Below are 18,592 nucleotides of genomic sequence, written 5' to 3'. Positions count from 1 at the left end.
TTGTCGTTCAATGAATTCTCGAAAATCCTGTCTTTTAAGTAGCATGGAGTTTAATCTCCATCTATACATTCTTGGTGGGATGTCCTCTAGCTCTATTGCCAATAACAGGGGTGAGTGATCCGATAATAGTCTAGCTTTATATTCCGTTTTCCTAACTCTCCCTTGAATGTGGGCTGATAACAGGAATAGGTCTATCCTTGAGTATTTTTTGTGTGTACCCGAATAATATGAATATTCCTTTTCCTTTGGGTGTTGTTTCCTCCATATATCCAAAAGTTGCATTTCTTGCATCGATTTAATTGTAAATTTGGTTACTTTTTTCTTTCTGTTAGTTTTTTTTTCCAGTTTTATCCATGTTTGAGACCAAATTAAGGTTAAAACCCCCTCCTATTAGTATGTTCCCTTGCGTATCTGCTATCTTCAAAAAGATACCTTGCATAAATTTTTGATCTTCTTTATTAGGTGAGTATACATTGAGTAAATTCTAAAATTCTGAAAAGATCTGACATTTTATCATTACATATCTCCCTGCTGGATCTATTATTTCCTCTTCTATTTTGATTGGTACATTTTTATTGATTAATATAGCTACTCCTCTGGCTTTTGAATTATATGATGCTGCTGTTACATGTCCTATCCAATCTCTCTTTCATTTCTTGTGTTCCACTTCAGTTAGATGTGTTTCTTGTACGAATGCTATATCAATTTTTTCTTTTTTCAGTAAATTAAAGTTTCTTCCTTTCGATTTGGTTATGTATTCCATTAATATTTAAAGTCATATAGTTCAACATAGTCATTTCATACTTTGTTTATCTTTCCTTTCCATTTCCTCATCACCACCTTCCCTTCTTATCCATTCTGCTTTCTTTTTTTGAACACATTATAAGACAACATTTCTAAAACATAAAATATTTCCACTATTCTCACATCTAAAATTCCTTTAACTCCAATAGTCCCTCCCCTTTCTAAGTTGCCCTTTGTCCTTTGTCGGGCAACCACATCTCCCCTCTCCATTTGAATTTGCGAATCCGCTTGCAAGCGTCAACTGATTTCGCAGTGACTGTTATTCTTCCCCACCCAGCCCCCCTAGAAAAGATTTTAATCTTCATATATAACAAAGGTCACTCTCTTAATTCCCTCCTTACTTCCTTTCTTCCCTTTCTTTCCCTTCTTAGTTCTTACTTATACTCTATTTTATATATATATATATATATATATATATATATATATAGTTTGTTGTCATTTTTGTTCTTGTTACATCTCTTCATCTCTCTGTCTGTTTTGTAGTTGTTCTGCAAATTTTCGTGCTTTTTCCGGATCCGAGAATAGTTTGCTTTGCTGCCCCGGGATAACTATTTTAAGTACCGCTGGGTATTTTAACATAAATTTATAACCTTTTTTCCATAGGGTTGTTTTTGCTGCATTAAACTCCTTCCTCTTCTTCAGGAGTTCAAAACTTATATCTGGATAGAAAAAAATTTTTGACCCTTGTATTCCAGTGGTTTTTTGTTTTCTCTTATTTTTTTTCATTGCCTTCTCCAATATATTTTCTCTTGTTGTATATCTTAGGAATTTTACTAGAATGGATCTTGGTTTTTGTTGTGGTTGTGGTTTAGGGGCTAATGTTCTGTGTGCCCTTTCTATTTCCATTTCTTCCTGTAAGTCTGGTCTTCCTAGGACCCTGGGGATCCATTCTTTTATAAATTCTTTCATATTTTTGCCTTCTTCATCTTCCTTAAGGCCCACTATCTTTATATTGTTTCTTCTATTATAATTTTCCATTATATCTATCTTCTGAGCTAACAGCTCCTGTGTTTCTTTAACTTTTTTATCAGATTCTTCTAATTTATTTTTTAAGTCATCTACCTCCATTTCTATGGCTGTTTCTCGTTCTTCCACCTTGTCTACTCTTTTTCCTATTTCTATCATGATCATCTCTAATCTATTCATTTTTTCTTCTGTACTTTTTATTCTTCTTTCTATTTCACTGAATTCTTGTGACTGCTATTCTTTTACTGTTTCCATATATTCTTAAAAACATATATATCCATGTACTGTCCCTTCCCTTCATCTTCCATTTCTCTGTGTAGAGTTTGATGTTCTCCCTCCTCTTCTTCTGAGTCCACTCCAGGATCTGTGTCCGTTACCTCTGTCTCTTCTGATTTTCTTGTTGGGTTGTTTATTTTATTTTGTTGGGTATTTTTGTTCTTCTTATTTTTATTAAAAATATCTTGGTGTTGGTCTTCTTCCTCTGAGTTGGTCATCTGTTGTTTCTTTGATTTCCTATTTTTATTCTCTTCCTTCTTGTTCCCATTATTTTCTGTTTTCCTGTTGAGAGTCTTGCTGTCATGTTATACTTGTCTGTTTCAGCTGTGGAGATTTACTCCTCAGCTGGTCCCCCCTCCCGTCGGTGTTGTTTATGTCTTGTGCGTCGCGCATGCGCGAGGATTCACGTACGCGCAGTTGCGCACTTTCGTTTGGCTCTGTGAGCCATCTTTGTAGTCCTGAGTTCGGGGTTTCCACTGACCTCAGGGAGCGGGCTTCTCTCTTCACGGCGGGCTTCCTCGTACCAGTAAGGCCTTCACCTTTTTCTTCTGACGTCCTTCCTTCTTCTTTTCTTCCCGTTGTTTTTAGTTTTTCTTTATTTGCTGCCAATTTCTCCACACTTTCACTTTCAATTTGTTATGGTTTCTGTGTTAGTGACTTTTTGTTTTCTCTACCTTTTTTTCACTTTTCTGGAGAGGGCTGGTATTTTCCTACCAGCCACTACTCCATCACGTGACTTCCTCAGCAAAACCTGTTTTTTGTTTAAAACAGTTGGCCTCCTTCAGCAAATCTTATTGAGCACTTAAATACTTCATTTTTTAATAAAGCAAACACTCCATTGTTCTTAAATCAATTAAAATCCACTTCAGTTCCATTAGCTCTGTCTTTCCAAGACACATCGACTCTGAAAATGAACACTCTTTCTGAGTTCACTGGTGTATCTGTGTGTGATCCTGTATCCAGCCCACAATTCCCTCACTAGAAATACATTAAACTCTATAACTGACTTTACTAAGATATTTTGATATGAAATATAGCTTATATTAATATTAAAACTGACCCATTACAATAGTCATATATCGAGTGGCAAAATTCAATTGGGAGATCGTCACAATTTTGTTTTGTTTTGGGAAATAATAATTTTTGTGTACAGTGCAATGGAGAGCTAGTGGGCATTGGTGTTGTTCATAATTTTTTTCAGTGCTGTTTTGTCAGTAAAAAATGCTTCATACCATAGTGACTTTGATGTAATATGTCATAATATCCACGCAGACTAAGAGCTTGCATCTCATTCTTTGACAAACTTTGAAGGAGACATGAGCTCAAGATAATTTTCTTTGAATTCATCTTATTTCATCTTATTTCTTCTTGTTTATCTCTTTAAAGTTGGATATCATTATATTTTTAAATACAGTATATGCTTTCTTTATTCATCATTATGTGAAAATCTTAATGCGAAGTTATGCAAAATGTTTATCCATTTTATCAACGAATTAAAGCAACATAAAGCTGCATCTACAAAGTTTGCTTTATTGGATTAATAAGATAGTAATTCAGAATCTCATCCCCACGTTTCCTTGAAGATGACATGTTTTGAAATTAGGAAATACTAGAACCTGAAAAGTGTCATCTATAAAGGGTAACCAACATTTTGGGCCTGGGAGCTTCATCAGCTATAAGCAAAAGTCTGTCTATTTTCGCTTATACCTGAAAAAGGGCCCAGGCCTGAAGCATTCATGACCTGCTGAATATCTCTGGCACATTTATGTATTCCACCCGACTCCAGCATCTGCAGATTTTCTTGTTTAACTAAAAACAGACCAAAATGATTCAGGTTAAAAAAAAATGAAGGAAAAAGATGGGATTGCATTTCTTGTTTCTGGCAAGAATTGGAGAGGAAGAAATAATTTTCAAAAATAAGTTTCTGATTTGTAGTGGTCTTTCAGGAAGACTGTTTATATAATGCACACTGTATGTATAAAATCAACTTCAGACACTGACAGTGGAGCAGACATCCTACTTGATTGATGGGAATTGTGCATTATCCCCCTCTGGTTGGATATTGTGTTATCTTGATGTGCAGCCTTATTTTTCTTTTAAAAAGGAAAGTAGGTGTCACTTGAAAAAGAAGAGTTTGTTTATTGCTAACATTGCATTATCCAATGAGTTAGAAGTTTAGTGGAGCATGTGACTTATATTTAATCATATATTGCCAAAGTTGGTCGCTTACAAACAGAATCTATTTAAAGAGCTGGTAAAACAGAAGCTGCAGAAAGTTGTAAATTTTAAATTAAATTTAGACATACGGCACAGTAACCGTGGGCCCACAAACCCGGGGAAAACCCACGCAGACATGGGGAGAGAGTACAAACTCCTTAGACAACATGGGATTCAAACTCAGGTCCCGATCGCTGGTGCTTTAAAATTGCTGCGCTAACCACTACGCCAACTGTGCCACCCCAATATTCAGCCAAGGTTCCAACAGCAGAAGGGGTCCTGAAGCTTAAGTCCATGAGTTTTGAGATGAGTTTGTTTGGGACTATGGTCTATTTTAGGTGTCCTTGTTAGCCCGCTTACCCACAAGCTGTTCGTCAACTTACTTTATGGACTGCAGAACCCTAGGATCATAAAACGATGCCATTCCAATTCTGTCATTTCCTTAGAGTTCCTGAATTGCACATCCATGAATTTGTGTTGAGTAGCACACTGGTGCATTTCTTTAAGCTGCTGCCTCTCAGCACCAATAACTTGAGTTCAATCCAGTGTTTTCTGTGTTGAATTTGCATGGCCTCTCTGTGATCATGTGGCTTTCCTGCCACATCCCAAAGATGTGCATTGGTGGGTTCATTGGACACTGTAAATTGTCCCCATGTCTAGGCGATGGTAGAATCTGCAGAATTTGAGGGGTACGTGGGGAGAACATCATGGGATGAGTGTACAATCAGCATAAAATGGGGGCTTTGATGGTCAGCATAGGCTCAGTATGACAGTTTCTGTGCTGTATGACGCTGACGAAAGGTTGTTGTAATAAAGCTGCTCTCAGGATAACATTATTCTCATGTTTCATGTGTTTTGATTTCATTCTCAGTCCAGTTTGTTAACTTGACTGCAGAAAGCATAAAGTGAGCAAAGCCCATTCTGACAGAGCAGATAAAATGGGATCTTAACCACTGGTGGTTGTGGGAATTGTTTCTGAAAGCTGGAGGAAGTCAAATATGTACACTTCACTTTATCACTTCTAGTTTCTTGTGATTTCATGCTAACCTCTTTAATCATCACAGAGACAGGGGGCTCAAGGGGGTGGAGCGATCCCAGGTCAGCTGGAGTTGCTTGTTGGACCCTAGGCCCGACGTCTTTTTTGGGAGCTGGTCTGGCACAACGTGAACCGCTGAGCGATGATTGGTGCCTTATCATTCCAGAAAGCGCCGAAGTGGTTCCTGTATGGGCTCCACACTTTCCATTTCCTTGCCCTCATCAGTCATCCAGACACAATGTGACAGTCCATTTTACCACCCAGTAGGGAGAAGCGGTCCCCAATGGAGGCCTCTTTATGCAGGAGTCCTCCCCCTTTACGTCAGAGACCTGGGTTAGAGTGTTGCACCGAGTAATGCCATCCAACTACTTCCTGAGTCAGTTCACTTACACCCTGGCTGCCTGTCATTTTTGCAGCCAGGAGGAGATAGTGTACCACGTGTACATTGAATGTGAGAAGTTGCAGTTCCTCTTTGCCTAACTGAAGGGGCTTCACCTCAAGTTCTGACTGCACATGCAAGGGGGCAGAGGGGAAGGCGCTTGGAGGATCTCCTTGTGGAGTTGTTGGTGGAGCCGGCCAAGCACAGGACAGGTAGGCGGTCAAGGGTTCAGAGCAAGCTGTCTGCCTGCCCCTCTTTCGGGGTTATATCGGGGTCCATGTCATTAGAATGGGAGCTCGTGGAATCTGGGGGTACGGAGGCCAAGTTCCAAGGGGATCAATTTCATCATAAATAAGAACAGGGGTTTAATTTGAAATGTAAAGTGTATGTACCAAAGGGGCAGTATTGATTTACTGCTGATTGCAATTTTTTTCTCATTCATGTAAGTAGTTTATCTTGATGTAATTCTGTGTATAGTTTGTTTTTGTCATGTTGTTGAAATAAATGTTTTGTTTTTAAAAAAATCACAGAAGTATGTATCACTAAAAAGCACCAACTATATGGTTTGGTATTTATCCATCCCATGGTCCTTCACAAATAGCCATAGGAAATTAAAACCAAGCCAGAAAGGGTGAGATTATGAGTGATGACTGAAAATTTTATCCTGGTACCCAAAAGGGACAGTCTGAGAAATATCATTGCATTTGCAATTCTGGCTTTTAAATAACATTTAAATTTATGATTTTGAGTACTTGTATCAGAGGAATGACATTTTAATATTCCACAAGGATGCTCAGTTGAAGTGGAAAAAAACTAAATCACTTCTCTGTTAATCTTAGCATGTGGATTGTGTAGTACTTGTCGTAGCCTTTTGAACTCGAGTAATATTTTTTTCTGATTATATGAAACAGATTTGATTTAGACAACTTTTAATATGCAGAAGCCACAAATGACTGTAAGTATTTATGGGAATAAAAAAGTTAAGCCGTTGAAACTATCTCCACTATTGGTTTGATTGTATAGTTTGAATCAAATACTTATTCTTTCCTGAAATATTTTCTGTGCAAATTCATGGCACCAAGAAAGAGTCACAAATATATACCAAAAGGTGTTGAAAAATGCTTTTGGAGGAGCAAACAAAGCATGTGCCTTTTCAACCAAACAGATGGTATTGTTTATATAAGTTCTGAGCTGTCAAGTGAAATTTGATGAGATGCCAAAGTTAATTTAACCAGAATACTCATATATGTCTTCCAAAGAACCTCCAAAACCAACAAAATCTGTTGACCATGTGTTCCAGATGTGACATTATTATTCTGCTTCATACAGCTTTTTACCAGCAGCTGTTAAATTCAACCTCTATCAAAACACAAGCCAAATTATTTCTCCTGCTTTAATTGCTAACAACTGGTTTATCACTAAATAGTTGTGAAATATTAGCCAGTTTTCTGATAGGTATCCAGTCCAGTTTGGATGGTCTCTAAAATTGACTCTCTAGAATGATTTCTAAATGTTTTCTTATTGAACATAAACCAAGAGAAGTATAGGACTCTCAAAAGGCAGTTTCAACAAGTACCTCTCTTCTTTCCTAGGAGAAATACCCTGAAGTTGTAAGACTTCCAGAGGGAACAGGTGGGGAATACATGGTACTGAAATGCTACGATCTTCCTGGGTAAGACCACTTTAAAAGTTTCTGATTCTCAGGAAATTTCCCAGTCATTTAGGGGACATCACAATACTGAAGAGAGGAGACCTGCTGCTTCACAGCATCAGAGAACCAAGTTAAACCCTGACTTTTGATGCTGTCTATACAGAGTTTGTACATTCTCTGTGACTATGTGACTTTCCCCTGGATGCTCCAGTTTCTTTCCACATCCGAAAGATATGCAGGTTAGTGAGTTAATTGACCACTGCAAATTGCTCTATGTCTCTGTAAGTAGTAGAATCTGGAGTGCATTGAAGTGAATATGATGGGAATTTTTTAAAATGGGATTAATGAAGAATTAGCATGAGTGAGTGGTTGATGGTTGGCCCAGACGCAATGGGACAAAGGCTGTCTCCAAGCTGCATTTATGACAATGTAGTTGATATTATTTTAAGATTCACATTATTGTATAATCGTCCATAAGATAAAGGAGCAGAAGTCAGCCACTCAGCCCATCAAGTAATTCATGAGCTGATTCGTTCTCCCTCCTACTCTTGATTCCCTGACTATTCATATACCTATAAATCTGTCTTAAATATACCCAACTACTTGGCCTCCACAGCCACCTGAGGAAGCAAATTCCAGCAGTTCACCTCTGGCTAAATTCCTCCACATCTGTTTTGAATGTACAACAAATTTATAGACAATACCATGATTGTTGGTTGTAATAAAAGGGGGCGATGAGACAGCATACAGGAGGTACATTGAAAACTAGACTGAAGGGTCAGCAGCAATCATCAAGGATCCAGACAACCCAGGACATTGTGCTCTTGCTGCTGCCATCAGGAAAGGGTGTCGATGCCACAAGATTCACACCACCAGGTTCAGGAAGAGTTGTGACCCATCCACCTTCAGACTCATTAAAGGGCTCTTACTTTGCTTATTATTTATTATGTTATGAGCCCAGAGGAGCCCAAAACCCAGCACCGATAGATATTCACCAAGACAAATGGTTACTTAAACCAAAGTTGCTTTTGATTATCTTTAAACATGAAAACAGAATCAAACTTTAACTTATCTCCATTAACTTAACTAACCCAATTTAACCCTCTTCTAATTCTAAGCGCACGTGTATGTAATGTGTGTGTAAATTCAGAAAAGTTCTTTGGTTCGCAGTCCAATCTCATTCCTCCAAGTTCACTGGTTGCAGGCAATTCTTAAACTGTGCACAGAATTTAACATTTATGAAGTTCACCAGGCTTTGGTGCTTGAAAGGTAAATGGTTGCCGCTCAGGAAGATTCTTGTTGGTTTTCAGAGAGAGATTTGTTGCCTAGACACAAACTGATCCCTTTTAATCAGCCACATCAGTGTCTTTCCAGATGATAACCTCTTTCTTACAGGTCACCACGGAGTTTCTTTTTGTTTCTCTTATTTCAAGTGAAATATTAGGCAGCCAGTCCTCTCCTCTTGCATGAACCACAAGGGCTTTGACCAGGCTGAACTAAGTACTCACAACCCATCTTCCAAATGGGGTTTTTCCACAAGCTGGCCCTGTTCCAGTCCCAGCTGTTGTTGCTGACTGTAAAACTGATCTCTCTCTGCTTGCAGAACCACATGACCCTCTTAGAACTGCAAGCTGCACTCCCAGCCTGCTGCTCCAAACTACTCCTCCAATCTCTTTCATCTGTTGCTTTTCAAAACAACAATCCATTAGTGAAGTCTCTTGAGCACTCCCCAAAGTTTTTGCAAAGGCCCCCAGGAGCCACCCTGTCTGGCTTGAGCAGAGCTCCACTATTTTAAATGAGATCAGTTTTGAAGTGTTTGTATGTGGCCTACTCTAAAAAACATGCCTCAATTTATCTCCCAAAAGCATACCTACATACATTACAAACACAGCATAATCTGTCACAATTACAAAATATTTATTTTCTGTATTGCAGTTTGTTTGCACTTCCTTCTTGTTTACATCTCTCTTTTGTGTGCACATCTTTTTTGATTAGTATTCTTTGCACTATCAAAATTCTGCCTGGCCCACAGGGTTGTATATGATATCATGTATGTACAATAAATCTGAACCTTAAATAGGCACCCTTCAATCTTGATGTGCGTTTTGTCCCAGAATACACAAAAATAAAAATACTGCGAATTCTGATCAAAAAAATACAAATACCAACCAACAGCAAAGGTTCAGAATCAGAATTTATTGTCATGAACAAGTCATGAAATTCAGTGTTTTGTGGCAGCATCAAAGTGTAAACAAGTATATTATAACCATCTTACAACATTACTATATTAAAATTGAACTTGCAAGAATAATGAAAATGAAAAATTGTAACAATATTAGGAAAAAGATGGATAGAAGTAATGTGGACCTGCAAGTTGATGATCATATTGCAACTAAAAATTGAGAAATAATAAACGTGCAGGATAATTACAATTTTATATGTGCAGTAGAGAAAGAGGTATGCAGAGCTTTGCCGCCAGCCTTCCAGACCTCTGGGGGGGATTCCATCCATTCCTGCTGCTTTGTCACATTTCAGTTGTTCAATTGCCTTATACGTCTCTTCCCGGGTAAGGACCTCATCCAGCTCTAGCCTCAAGGGTTGTTGAGGTAGCTGGAGCAGGGTGGATTCTTGGACTGAGCGGTTGGCACTGAAAAGGGATTGGAAGTGTTCTGACCATCAATTGAGGATGGAGATCTTGTCGCTGAGGAGGACTTCGCCATCTGAGCTGCGCAGAGGGCTTTGGACTTGGGGTGAGGGGCCGTACACAGCCTTTAGTGTCTCATAAAAACTCCTGAAGTCGCCAATGTCGGCGCTAAGCTGGGTTCGTTTGGCGAGGCTAGTCCACCACTCATTTTGGATCTCCCGGAGTTTGCGCTGATGGAAGACTTGTTTTTTCTCTGGCCAGGAAGGCTTTTGCAAGGTGAGCCTGGTGGGCAGATCGCATCGAATCCATGCTGCTGAAGACCCAACTGCGCTGGTTGGGTCAGGCCTCCAGAATGGAGGACCATCACCTTCCCAAGATCGTGTTCTATGGCGAGCTCTCCACTGGCCACCGAGACAGAGGTGCACCAAAGAAGAGGTACAAGGACTGCTTAAAGAAATCTCTTGGTGCCTACCACATTGACCACCGCCAGTGGGCTGATCTCGCCTCCAACTGTGCATCTTGGCGCCTCACAGTTCGGCGGGCAGGAACCTCCTTTGAAGAAGACCGCAGAGCCCACCTCACTGACAAAAGACAAAGGAGGAAAAACCCAACACCCAACCCCAACCAACCAATTTTCCCTTGCAATCGCTGCAACCATGCCTGCCTGTCCCGCATCGGACTTGTCAGTCACCAACGAGCCTGCAGCAGACGTGGACACACCCCTCCATAAATCTTCGTACGCGAAGCCAAGCCAAAGAAAGAAGAGAAAGAGGACAAAGAAAATAAGATGGATAAGAGTACCATCCCATGGTTTGAAAGGAATACCCATTATTTTCTTCCAACCTTGATTCTGGACCTGTGCCTTTACATTGGTAAATTATGTATGCCCATTTTTTGAGTTGAAGATTTTTTAAAAATATTAAGTTATAGACCACATCTGAGTCAACAAGATAAGAACTGTACTTAAAGTTGTACCCCATAGTCATTTTTGACTTGGCCACAAAATAGACTAATCAGTATAATTGAAAATAGGAAAAGGGGAACTGCTGGGAATTTTTTCTTAAAAAAATTAAAGCCATGACTTTCAGAAAAGAAATAATTGTACTTGTGAAGATTGGAATATCTTTTGGTGTTTCTGGAAAATAATTTTCCTAACATTTCATATACAGGAAAGATAGGAATTAAGAGTTAGGTCAAATCTCATTGTGTTCAAGCTCCTTGTGTCCAAATCTTGAGTTTATCTTCTTGCATGTTTTTTACTATTCATATGATTTAATCATCAAACCAAACTTTTCCTGGTTTGTAATGACAATTTCAAGTAATATTTGTACTATAAAATTATGAATATGGTGGTCTCATTTTGTAGGAAAAAGTTGACAATTTCCTGATTTGTCTAATGCTCTTTCAATTGGAACATTCGTATTAATGGTAATAAAGAAAGTAGTAAAATCCCTTGAAATTACCTTCTTTTGCTCTAAATGCTTTGCAGGTGAATCCATATCAAAAGTTTCTTCAACATCTCCCAGCCCCCCTTCTTAAATAAACCAGTTAGGCAGTGCACATAATTGCAGCGGCGAACCAGCCCCACACGATCAGCAGAGCAGCCACGGCAAAGATGGCATCGCAGGTCCTTCTCTTCCGGTACAGACCAGAAGTACGCATACGCACTTACATCAGCGTGACGCAAGTTCCGGGACACGAGGGCAGGCTCCGGCTGGCCTTAAAGGCTGCAGCGTGAACTTCAAAGCAAATTAGTTGTGCTTAACAAGCTCTCAGCCTGCTGTCTCAGTTCTTTTCGCTGCGCTCGTGCACAGCCTACTACATGGGTGACCCCGACGAGTCTCCACGTTCTGAAGACTTGGCACAATGGAGCCTGAAGCTGTAGGCACCATTGCGTAAAATTGCCCACTTTCTGGATGAACAGGCCCCGCACTTGGTTCGGCCAAGTGCAGGCCCAGTTCCAGATCAAACAGATTACCTTGGATTCAACAAAATACTTCCATATTGTCAGATCGCTAGTCCTGGAAGCCGCTTCACAAGTCTATGAAATCATCCAGGTGCCGCCAGACAATAAATTCTTGGCTCTAAAGAATCTCCTCATTATCACTTAAAGGCTATCACAACATGAAAGGGCCACCAGGCTCCTTTCCTTGGATGGTCTAGGAGACAGGACGCCGGTCACTCTCATGGACAAGGTGCTCACCTTAGCAGAGGGACACAAGCCCTGCCTCATGTTCAAGCAGGCGTTCGTCAAGCAAATGCCTGAAAACATTAAGCTGCTACTGGATGACACAGATTTCAGCAATCCACATAAAGTCACGGCACAGGCAGACATCCTTTACCGCTCCAAACATGAGCCCACAGGCACAGTCAACCACTTTACAAGGCCATCACCTAAGCCAACGCCCAAGGCCAGCCCAACACTCAAGTAGGAACCTCCACACCCACAAACTGAAAAGCCTGACCCAAAATAGTGCTTCTACCATCAACGGTGGGGTACAGGTGCTGCCACTTGTGCTCATTTCAGGGAAACGCCAGGGCCTACTCCACATCAGGGACAGGAACTCGCACTGCAGATCCCTCAAGGACATGGGTGCCGAGGTGAGCATCATTCCCCCTAAGTTGCTCGAGACATGCATGAGACTTCACGGCCTCACCCTGCACACAGCCAACCACACCACCATTAAAACTTTTGGCAAAAGGCGCATTACTGTACGTTTCGGCAAAATCACTTTTAATTGGTCATTTACACTGACATCCGTGGACAAGTCTCTTCTAGTTGCAGATCTCCCGTGCTCAAACTGTCTATTGGTGGACCTCCTGGGCAAACAACTGGTCCACTCAGAGACCTTCCAGACAGTACCCCTCAGCAGTCCAATGAGCCAGCCACCCAGCTCACTTCTGTGAAGACTTCACACAATCAATACAGCCGCCTCCTTGCTAGCTATCCCTCCATCCTGCGTCCCAGTTCACCATCGCCAAGCCGAAGCACAACGTGCAGCACCAAATAGCGACTACCAGCCTGCCAGTGCATTCTTGAGCCTGACATCTGGCCCCTGACAAGCTCAACCTTGCCAATGGAAGAGTTTAAGTGCATGGAAGAACTCTGTATTGTCCGCTGGTCCAACAGTCCATGGGCCTCTCCTCTCCACTTGGTCCCCAAATCCAATGGCAGCTGGAGACCCTGCAGACACTGCAATGATGCCAGACCACTACCCAATCCCCCACATCCAAGACTTCACAGCAAACCTCTACACTGCTCGCCTCTTCTCCAAGGTCGACCTGATACGGGGATACCACCAAATCCCCGTTCACATGGACAATGTCCAAAAGACTGCTATAATCATTCCTTTTGGCCTTTTTGAGTTTCTTCGCATGCTATTCAGCCTGAAGAACAGCGCAGACCTTCCAGCGCTTCATGGACGTGGTCGGCCAAGACTTGCCTTTCCTCTTCATCTCCCTGGACAATATCCTGCTGGTGAGCAAGACTTCTTGCAAGATTTCTTCACACACCTTCACCAGCTTTTCGACCAACTTGCTGAGTTAGTTCTCACCATCCATCAACTCAGCAAAGTGCCAGTTTGGCCTCAAGAAAAATAGACTTCTTAGACCACAGAATCACCAAAGATGACGCCACTCCGTTACCCGACAAGGTGAAGGCTATATGACAGTTCACCAGAACGATTCTGAAGGGACTGCAAGAATTCATGGGCATGGTGAATTTCTACATCAGGTTCATCCCCGCAGCTGCCAGCATCATGTGCCCACTCTTTACATTAATGACAAACTCCAAGAGAGAACTCAAGTGGACTGACAAGGCCTGAGCTGCTTTCCAGAAAATGAAGGAGGCCCTGGCTGCCACAACGCTTGTCCACACCCACAGCCCTCACTGTTGACATATCCAACACAGCAGTAGGCGTGGAACAGTTCATGGTCAACACCTGGAGGCCCCTCGCCTTTTTCAGCCATCACCTACAAGCACCTGAAGTACAGCGTGTTCAACAGGGAGCTGCTAGCCCTCTACCTCGCCATCCGCCTTTTCTACTACTTCTTGGAGGGGTGGCCTTTCACAGTCTACATGGACGACAAGCTGTTGATGTTTGCATTCTCCAAATCCTCTGACCCGTAGTCTGCCCAGCAGCAGAGGCACTTATCTTGCATCTCAGAATTCACTACCTCTCGGGCAAAGAGAAAATTGTCACCGACGTTCTCTCCAGGCTAGCTGTTCACATTCTGTTGCAAGGCATCAGCTTCCATGACCTGGCTCAAGACCAAGACAATGCCAAGACCCATTTTCAGGATGGTGATCACAAATCTGTAGCTCAGAAACCTCCCACTGGACACAAATGATGCGACTTTACTCTGTGATGTCTCCACTAGCCCACACTGACCGTTCCTCCCCACCCAACAGCGACAAACAGTTTTCAACACCCAAATGGCCTTTCTCATTCCTCCAAGTGAACGACAGTGTGGGATATATCCTCCCACTTTGTCTGCACAGGTTGCGGAAGCAAGTTAACAAATGGGCGAAAACTTGCACGCACTGCCAATCTGTGAAGGTTCAGTAGCACACCAAACCTCATCTCCAACAGTTCAACACATCAACTTCCAGGTTCCAGCATGTCCACTTTGACATAGTGGGCCCCTTCCCAGTTTCCCGAGGGTCGCGCTACCTGCTCACAATAGTGGACAGATTCACCCGATGGCTGGAGGCCGTCCCTATCCCAGACACCACCACTTGTACCAGAGCTTTCCTCTCTACCTGGGTCTCCCATTTTCGAGTCCCAGCACACATAACTACCAACCGGGGGCCCAATTCACCTCCGCCCTTTGGAACCAACTCTTCAAACTCCTGGGCACCCAGCTACACTGCACCATTACCTACCAGAGTCCAATGGATTAGAAGAGCATTTTCATCACCACCTTAAATCAGCACTGATAACAAGGCTAGAGAGGCAAAACTGCGTAGACGAACTGTCATGGGTCCTCCTTGTCATCTGCACAGCGCTGAAGGGCGACCTCAAGAGCAGAGTTGGTCTACAGTGAATCCCTTACAGTTCTAGGCCAATTCCTCCCTTCATCACCAGGCCAAGACTGACACCGCCATTGTACAGGAAATGCAGACAAATTCGGATCACTCACACTACCACCACCATCGTCACACTGCCACCCCCTCCCCTTCGATTACCCTCCAGGCTTAGCCACCTGCGACTATGTGTTTGTTAGTCTGCCACCCTTCCAGCATCTCTATGAGAGACCCTACAAGGTGCTCCAGAGAAATGCATCTACTTTCACTCTCGACATCAGGGACAGAGAGGAACTTTTCACCCTGAACTGCCACACTTGGACTTGAGCTGGTAATGGTTCCACCACCAGTACGTAGAGGTTGGCCATTGAAGCAACAAATCTCACCCACGATGCACAGTGAGACCACCAGTGCTGGTTCTGGGGGAGGGGGGTGGGGAAAGGGTGTGTGGCAGAATACATAATTGCAGCAGCAAATCGACCCTGCTGGTCATGCACAGTCAGCTGTAGCAAAGATGGTGTCGCAGTCCTTCTCTTCAGGTATAGACGAAGTACACATACACACTTGCTTCAGCGTGACACGAGTTCTGGGACGCAAGGGGCAGGCTCCGGATGGCCTTAAAGGCTGCAGCACGAACTGCAAAGTGAATCAGTTGTGCTTAACAAGCTCGTGTACACAACCCACTACACCAGCAAGATTGTCTTTTCCTCTTCTTTGCATATCCCCATTTTCCCACGATTCCAGCTGCTATTTTCCTTGCCCTCTACATGTTTTATGCAAATTTTCATATGAATTCAGAAATGTAGAGAGTGTTTCTTTGTTAATCAATCTAAATATGAAGTTCATAAACTACAAATTCTGTAGACTTGTACAAGATCTGTAAAAAGATCACTGGGAATGTTTGTATGTGTGGGAATGAGGGGGGTTGTTGCAGAGTTATTTAAGACAGAGGACAGAGGTTCACAAGTTCATCTATTATGGTGCAGCCATCAGAGCATGGTCTCCAAACTAACCAAGAGCAGAAAAAAGCACCAAGAGCTGGCTGGAACGAACAGTCCTCCAGCCTTCAATTGCAAAATTATTAATTGCTAACCAATACTTTTTCCTCTCTTGCAAAGGATTGTGCTCAAGATTTTCTGGAAAATCCTAGTAAGTGAAGAAGGAGTTGTTACACCAGTGTTGGATCTCTTGACAAAAATACCAACAGAGGGCAAGTATCCAAAATCACAATGATAGGAATCATTTTGCAACATTTCTAAATTGACACAATATCAATAGCAATTTCATGGATAGTTAGCACTCCATGTAAGATTATCTAATAAAATGGGTTCCTTGATAGGTATTAATATCACCAATAAATATACTTTTTAGTACAAGATTTGTAAGTACAGGATTTACTTCAATTCATAGATTTCTACTCCCAAAAGCAACAAAAATCATGAGAGGAATAGCTCAGGTTAACACATTATCTATTGCCCATAAAATGGTCATTTGTAACCAAAGGGCATAGTTTAAAGTCAGAAGAGAGATTTAACAGGAACCTGAAGGATAACTTTTTTATTAAGTGGTGGGTGTATGGAATGGGATGCCAGAGGTGGTGGTGGAGGCAGGTATTATTTCCATGTTTTTAAAAATTGGACAGATACATGGATAGGATGGGTTTGGAGACATCTAGGCCAAACACAAGCACATTAGACAAGCATGAGTAGGACATTTGGTGGGTTTGGGCAAGTTGGGCTGAAGGGCCAGTTTCCAGGCTGCATAACTCTAACAGCTCTTTAAAAGGGCTTTAAGCAAGAGGTTATGGCAAACAATCCTGAATGCAATTTGAGTATTAATCTCGTTTGTTTTTCCCCAAAAAAAGGTGTTTCAATAACAGATCTAATATTATCAATACTCCAAAGACTGAAATTTTTGAGCTTGTGTTTTTCCCTGAATGCAGATGCAGGCAAATCCCTTAAAATCCAGATCATTTTGGACTCTAAAAACATTAGGTTCAAGACAAGGATGATCAAATAAACTGAAAAATAAAATGAAGTTTATGAAAGATGATGTTACCCATGTCTCAAAAAAAAAGAAAGACGTCATGTCAAATATTAAAATTCTCATTGGGTTTCTGGTTTATAGGGATGAACCCATCAATAATGTTCTATTGCAAAGGTTTTCAAAGATTGCACAATTACTCTCTAATATAAAGTGTGTCTCAGTTGACAAGCATTGATATCAGTCCTTCCATTCCTCTCTGGTGTGTTTTTGATTCTTCCAATGACCTGCCACAGTGGGAAAGCTTAATTTCAGGGACCCTGCATCTGATTTTGTGGGGAATACACTCCATTTTCACATTAGCACAAATGCTGCAATAACCTGCATGAAGGTGAAAAGACTACAAATACATTTCAAATCAATAAAGTGGTTCAGTGCAACTAACAATGCTGGAAATACACAGGTCAGGCCACATCTGCAGGAAGAGAAATAGAATGCTTCAAATCAAAGACCCTTTCCTTAGCAAGAACTGGGAAAGAAACAAAAGCAGTTTAACAGGAGGAGCAGGGAGTGTCTGATACATCTTATTGTTCTGTATTATGCAACTCCTGCATTCTTAAGGCTGTATTCTCAATCTCCAACTGCTCCATTCACTCATTAACCAGATAACCTGTTTACAGTTTATCCTAGTTTTAACCTCTCAGAGACATCCCCACTTTATCTGCATCTTAACCTTTGTTTCCCCTTCCAGTTCTGAAATGTTCCTTTGGTTTCTCTTCCCAGAGAGGCAGCCCCTGACCCGGTGATTATATCCAGCAGCTGCAGTTATTGTAAAGTAGTACATTTCAACTTTCTTCTAAATAGATACCATGCCACTGCACTCGAATTTTCTAACAATTTTGGGATTTATATTTTCTCTTACAGCACTCAACTTCGATACAGAAAAGGTCATGGATAGTGCACCCACCACCTTTAGGCGTCTTTTATGCCTTCACGGAATAGAGGCCGCTATTGAGTGCTTAATTGAATTGTGCAAAGAACCTTAAAATATGGCATCTATGCTACGTTGTTGTGCATCAGAACAAAGACTCACAAATAGTTGTTTACTCAGTTTTATTAACTGTACTATTTTAAAGATTTGTACATCATGACATGCCACAACTACATTTAATTTCTTCTATGGCACTGTCACATGAAAAATAAATATAGCATTTAAATATAAATTGTCAAAGAATATTTACAAATACTGGGAAATTTCTATTGTATTTGTACAAGATTTCTACAAGTCATCAATCTCACAGTAGTCTGAACTTCAGGAAAAATACATTTGAAAGTCAAGTTCACTCTTACAATGGTAGTTCAATTCACAGCTTTTCACAAAGGTTCTAGACATAAATCAAGTACAGAATGAAATAGGGTAAGAACAACCAATGATTAGAAACAGTACCAGTTGTAATTGACACTTTACAAGCAAAACAGGAGCAAATTAAAATTCACACCAGAATGTTAGCAAGTCATCACTCGTTGGGTCATTAATGATAGATGGCACTATATAGATGTGCATTTTAAACAAGCAGAAAAATGTCTGCTTGTTGAACTTTTTTGGAAGG

At 41.3% G+C, this 18,592-nt stretch overlaps 1 protein-coding gene across 10 annotated transcripts in view; it reads left to right on the top strand.

Moving 5' to 3' along the window:
* Window positions 1–18,228, top strand: part of cenpp (centromere protein P) — a 343,661-nt gene extending 325,433 nt beyond the window's left edge. For all 10 annotated transcript variants that reach the window (XM_069937255.1, XM_069937254.1, XM_069937253.1 and 7 more), the window contains 3 exons: window positions 7,271–7,350; window positions 16,118–16,209; window positions 17,907–18,228. In XM_069937255.1, coding sequence (XP_069793356.1) covers window positions 7,271–7,350; window positions 16,118–16,209; window positions 17,907–18,028 — 294 coding nt within the window. In that variant the 3' untranslated portion in view covers window positions 18,029–18,228. The remainder of the gene's footprint in view (window positions 1–7,270; window positions 7,351–16,117; window positions 16,210–17,906) is intronic.
* Window positions 18,229–18,592: the final 364 nt, after the last annotated feature.

The sequence above is a fragment of the Narcine bancroftii genome, chromosome 5, assembly GCF_036971445.1.
Source record: "Narcine bancroftii isolate sNarBan1 chromosome 5, sNarBan1.hap1, whole genome shotgun sequence".
Classification (NCBI taxonomy): Eukaryota; Metazoa; Chordata; class Chondrichthyes; order Torpediniformes; family Narcinidae; genus Narcine; species Narcine bancroftii.
The sequence above is the reverse complement of the archived record's forward strand: the minus strand, read 5'-3'. Positions and strand labels throughout refer to the sequence as shown.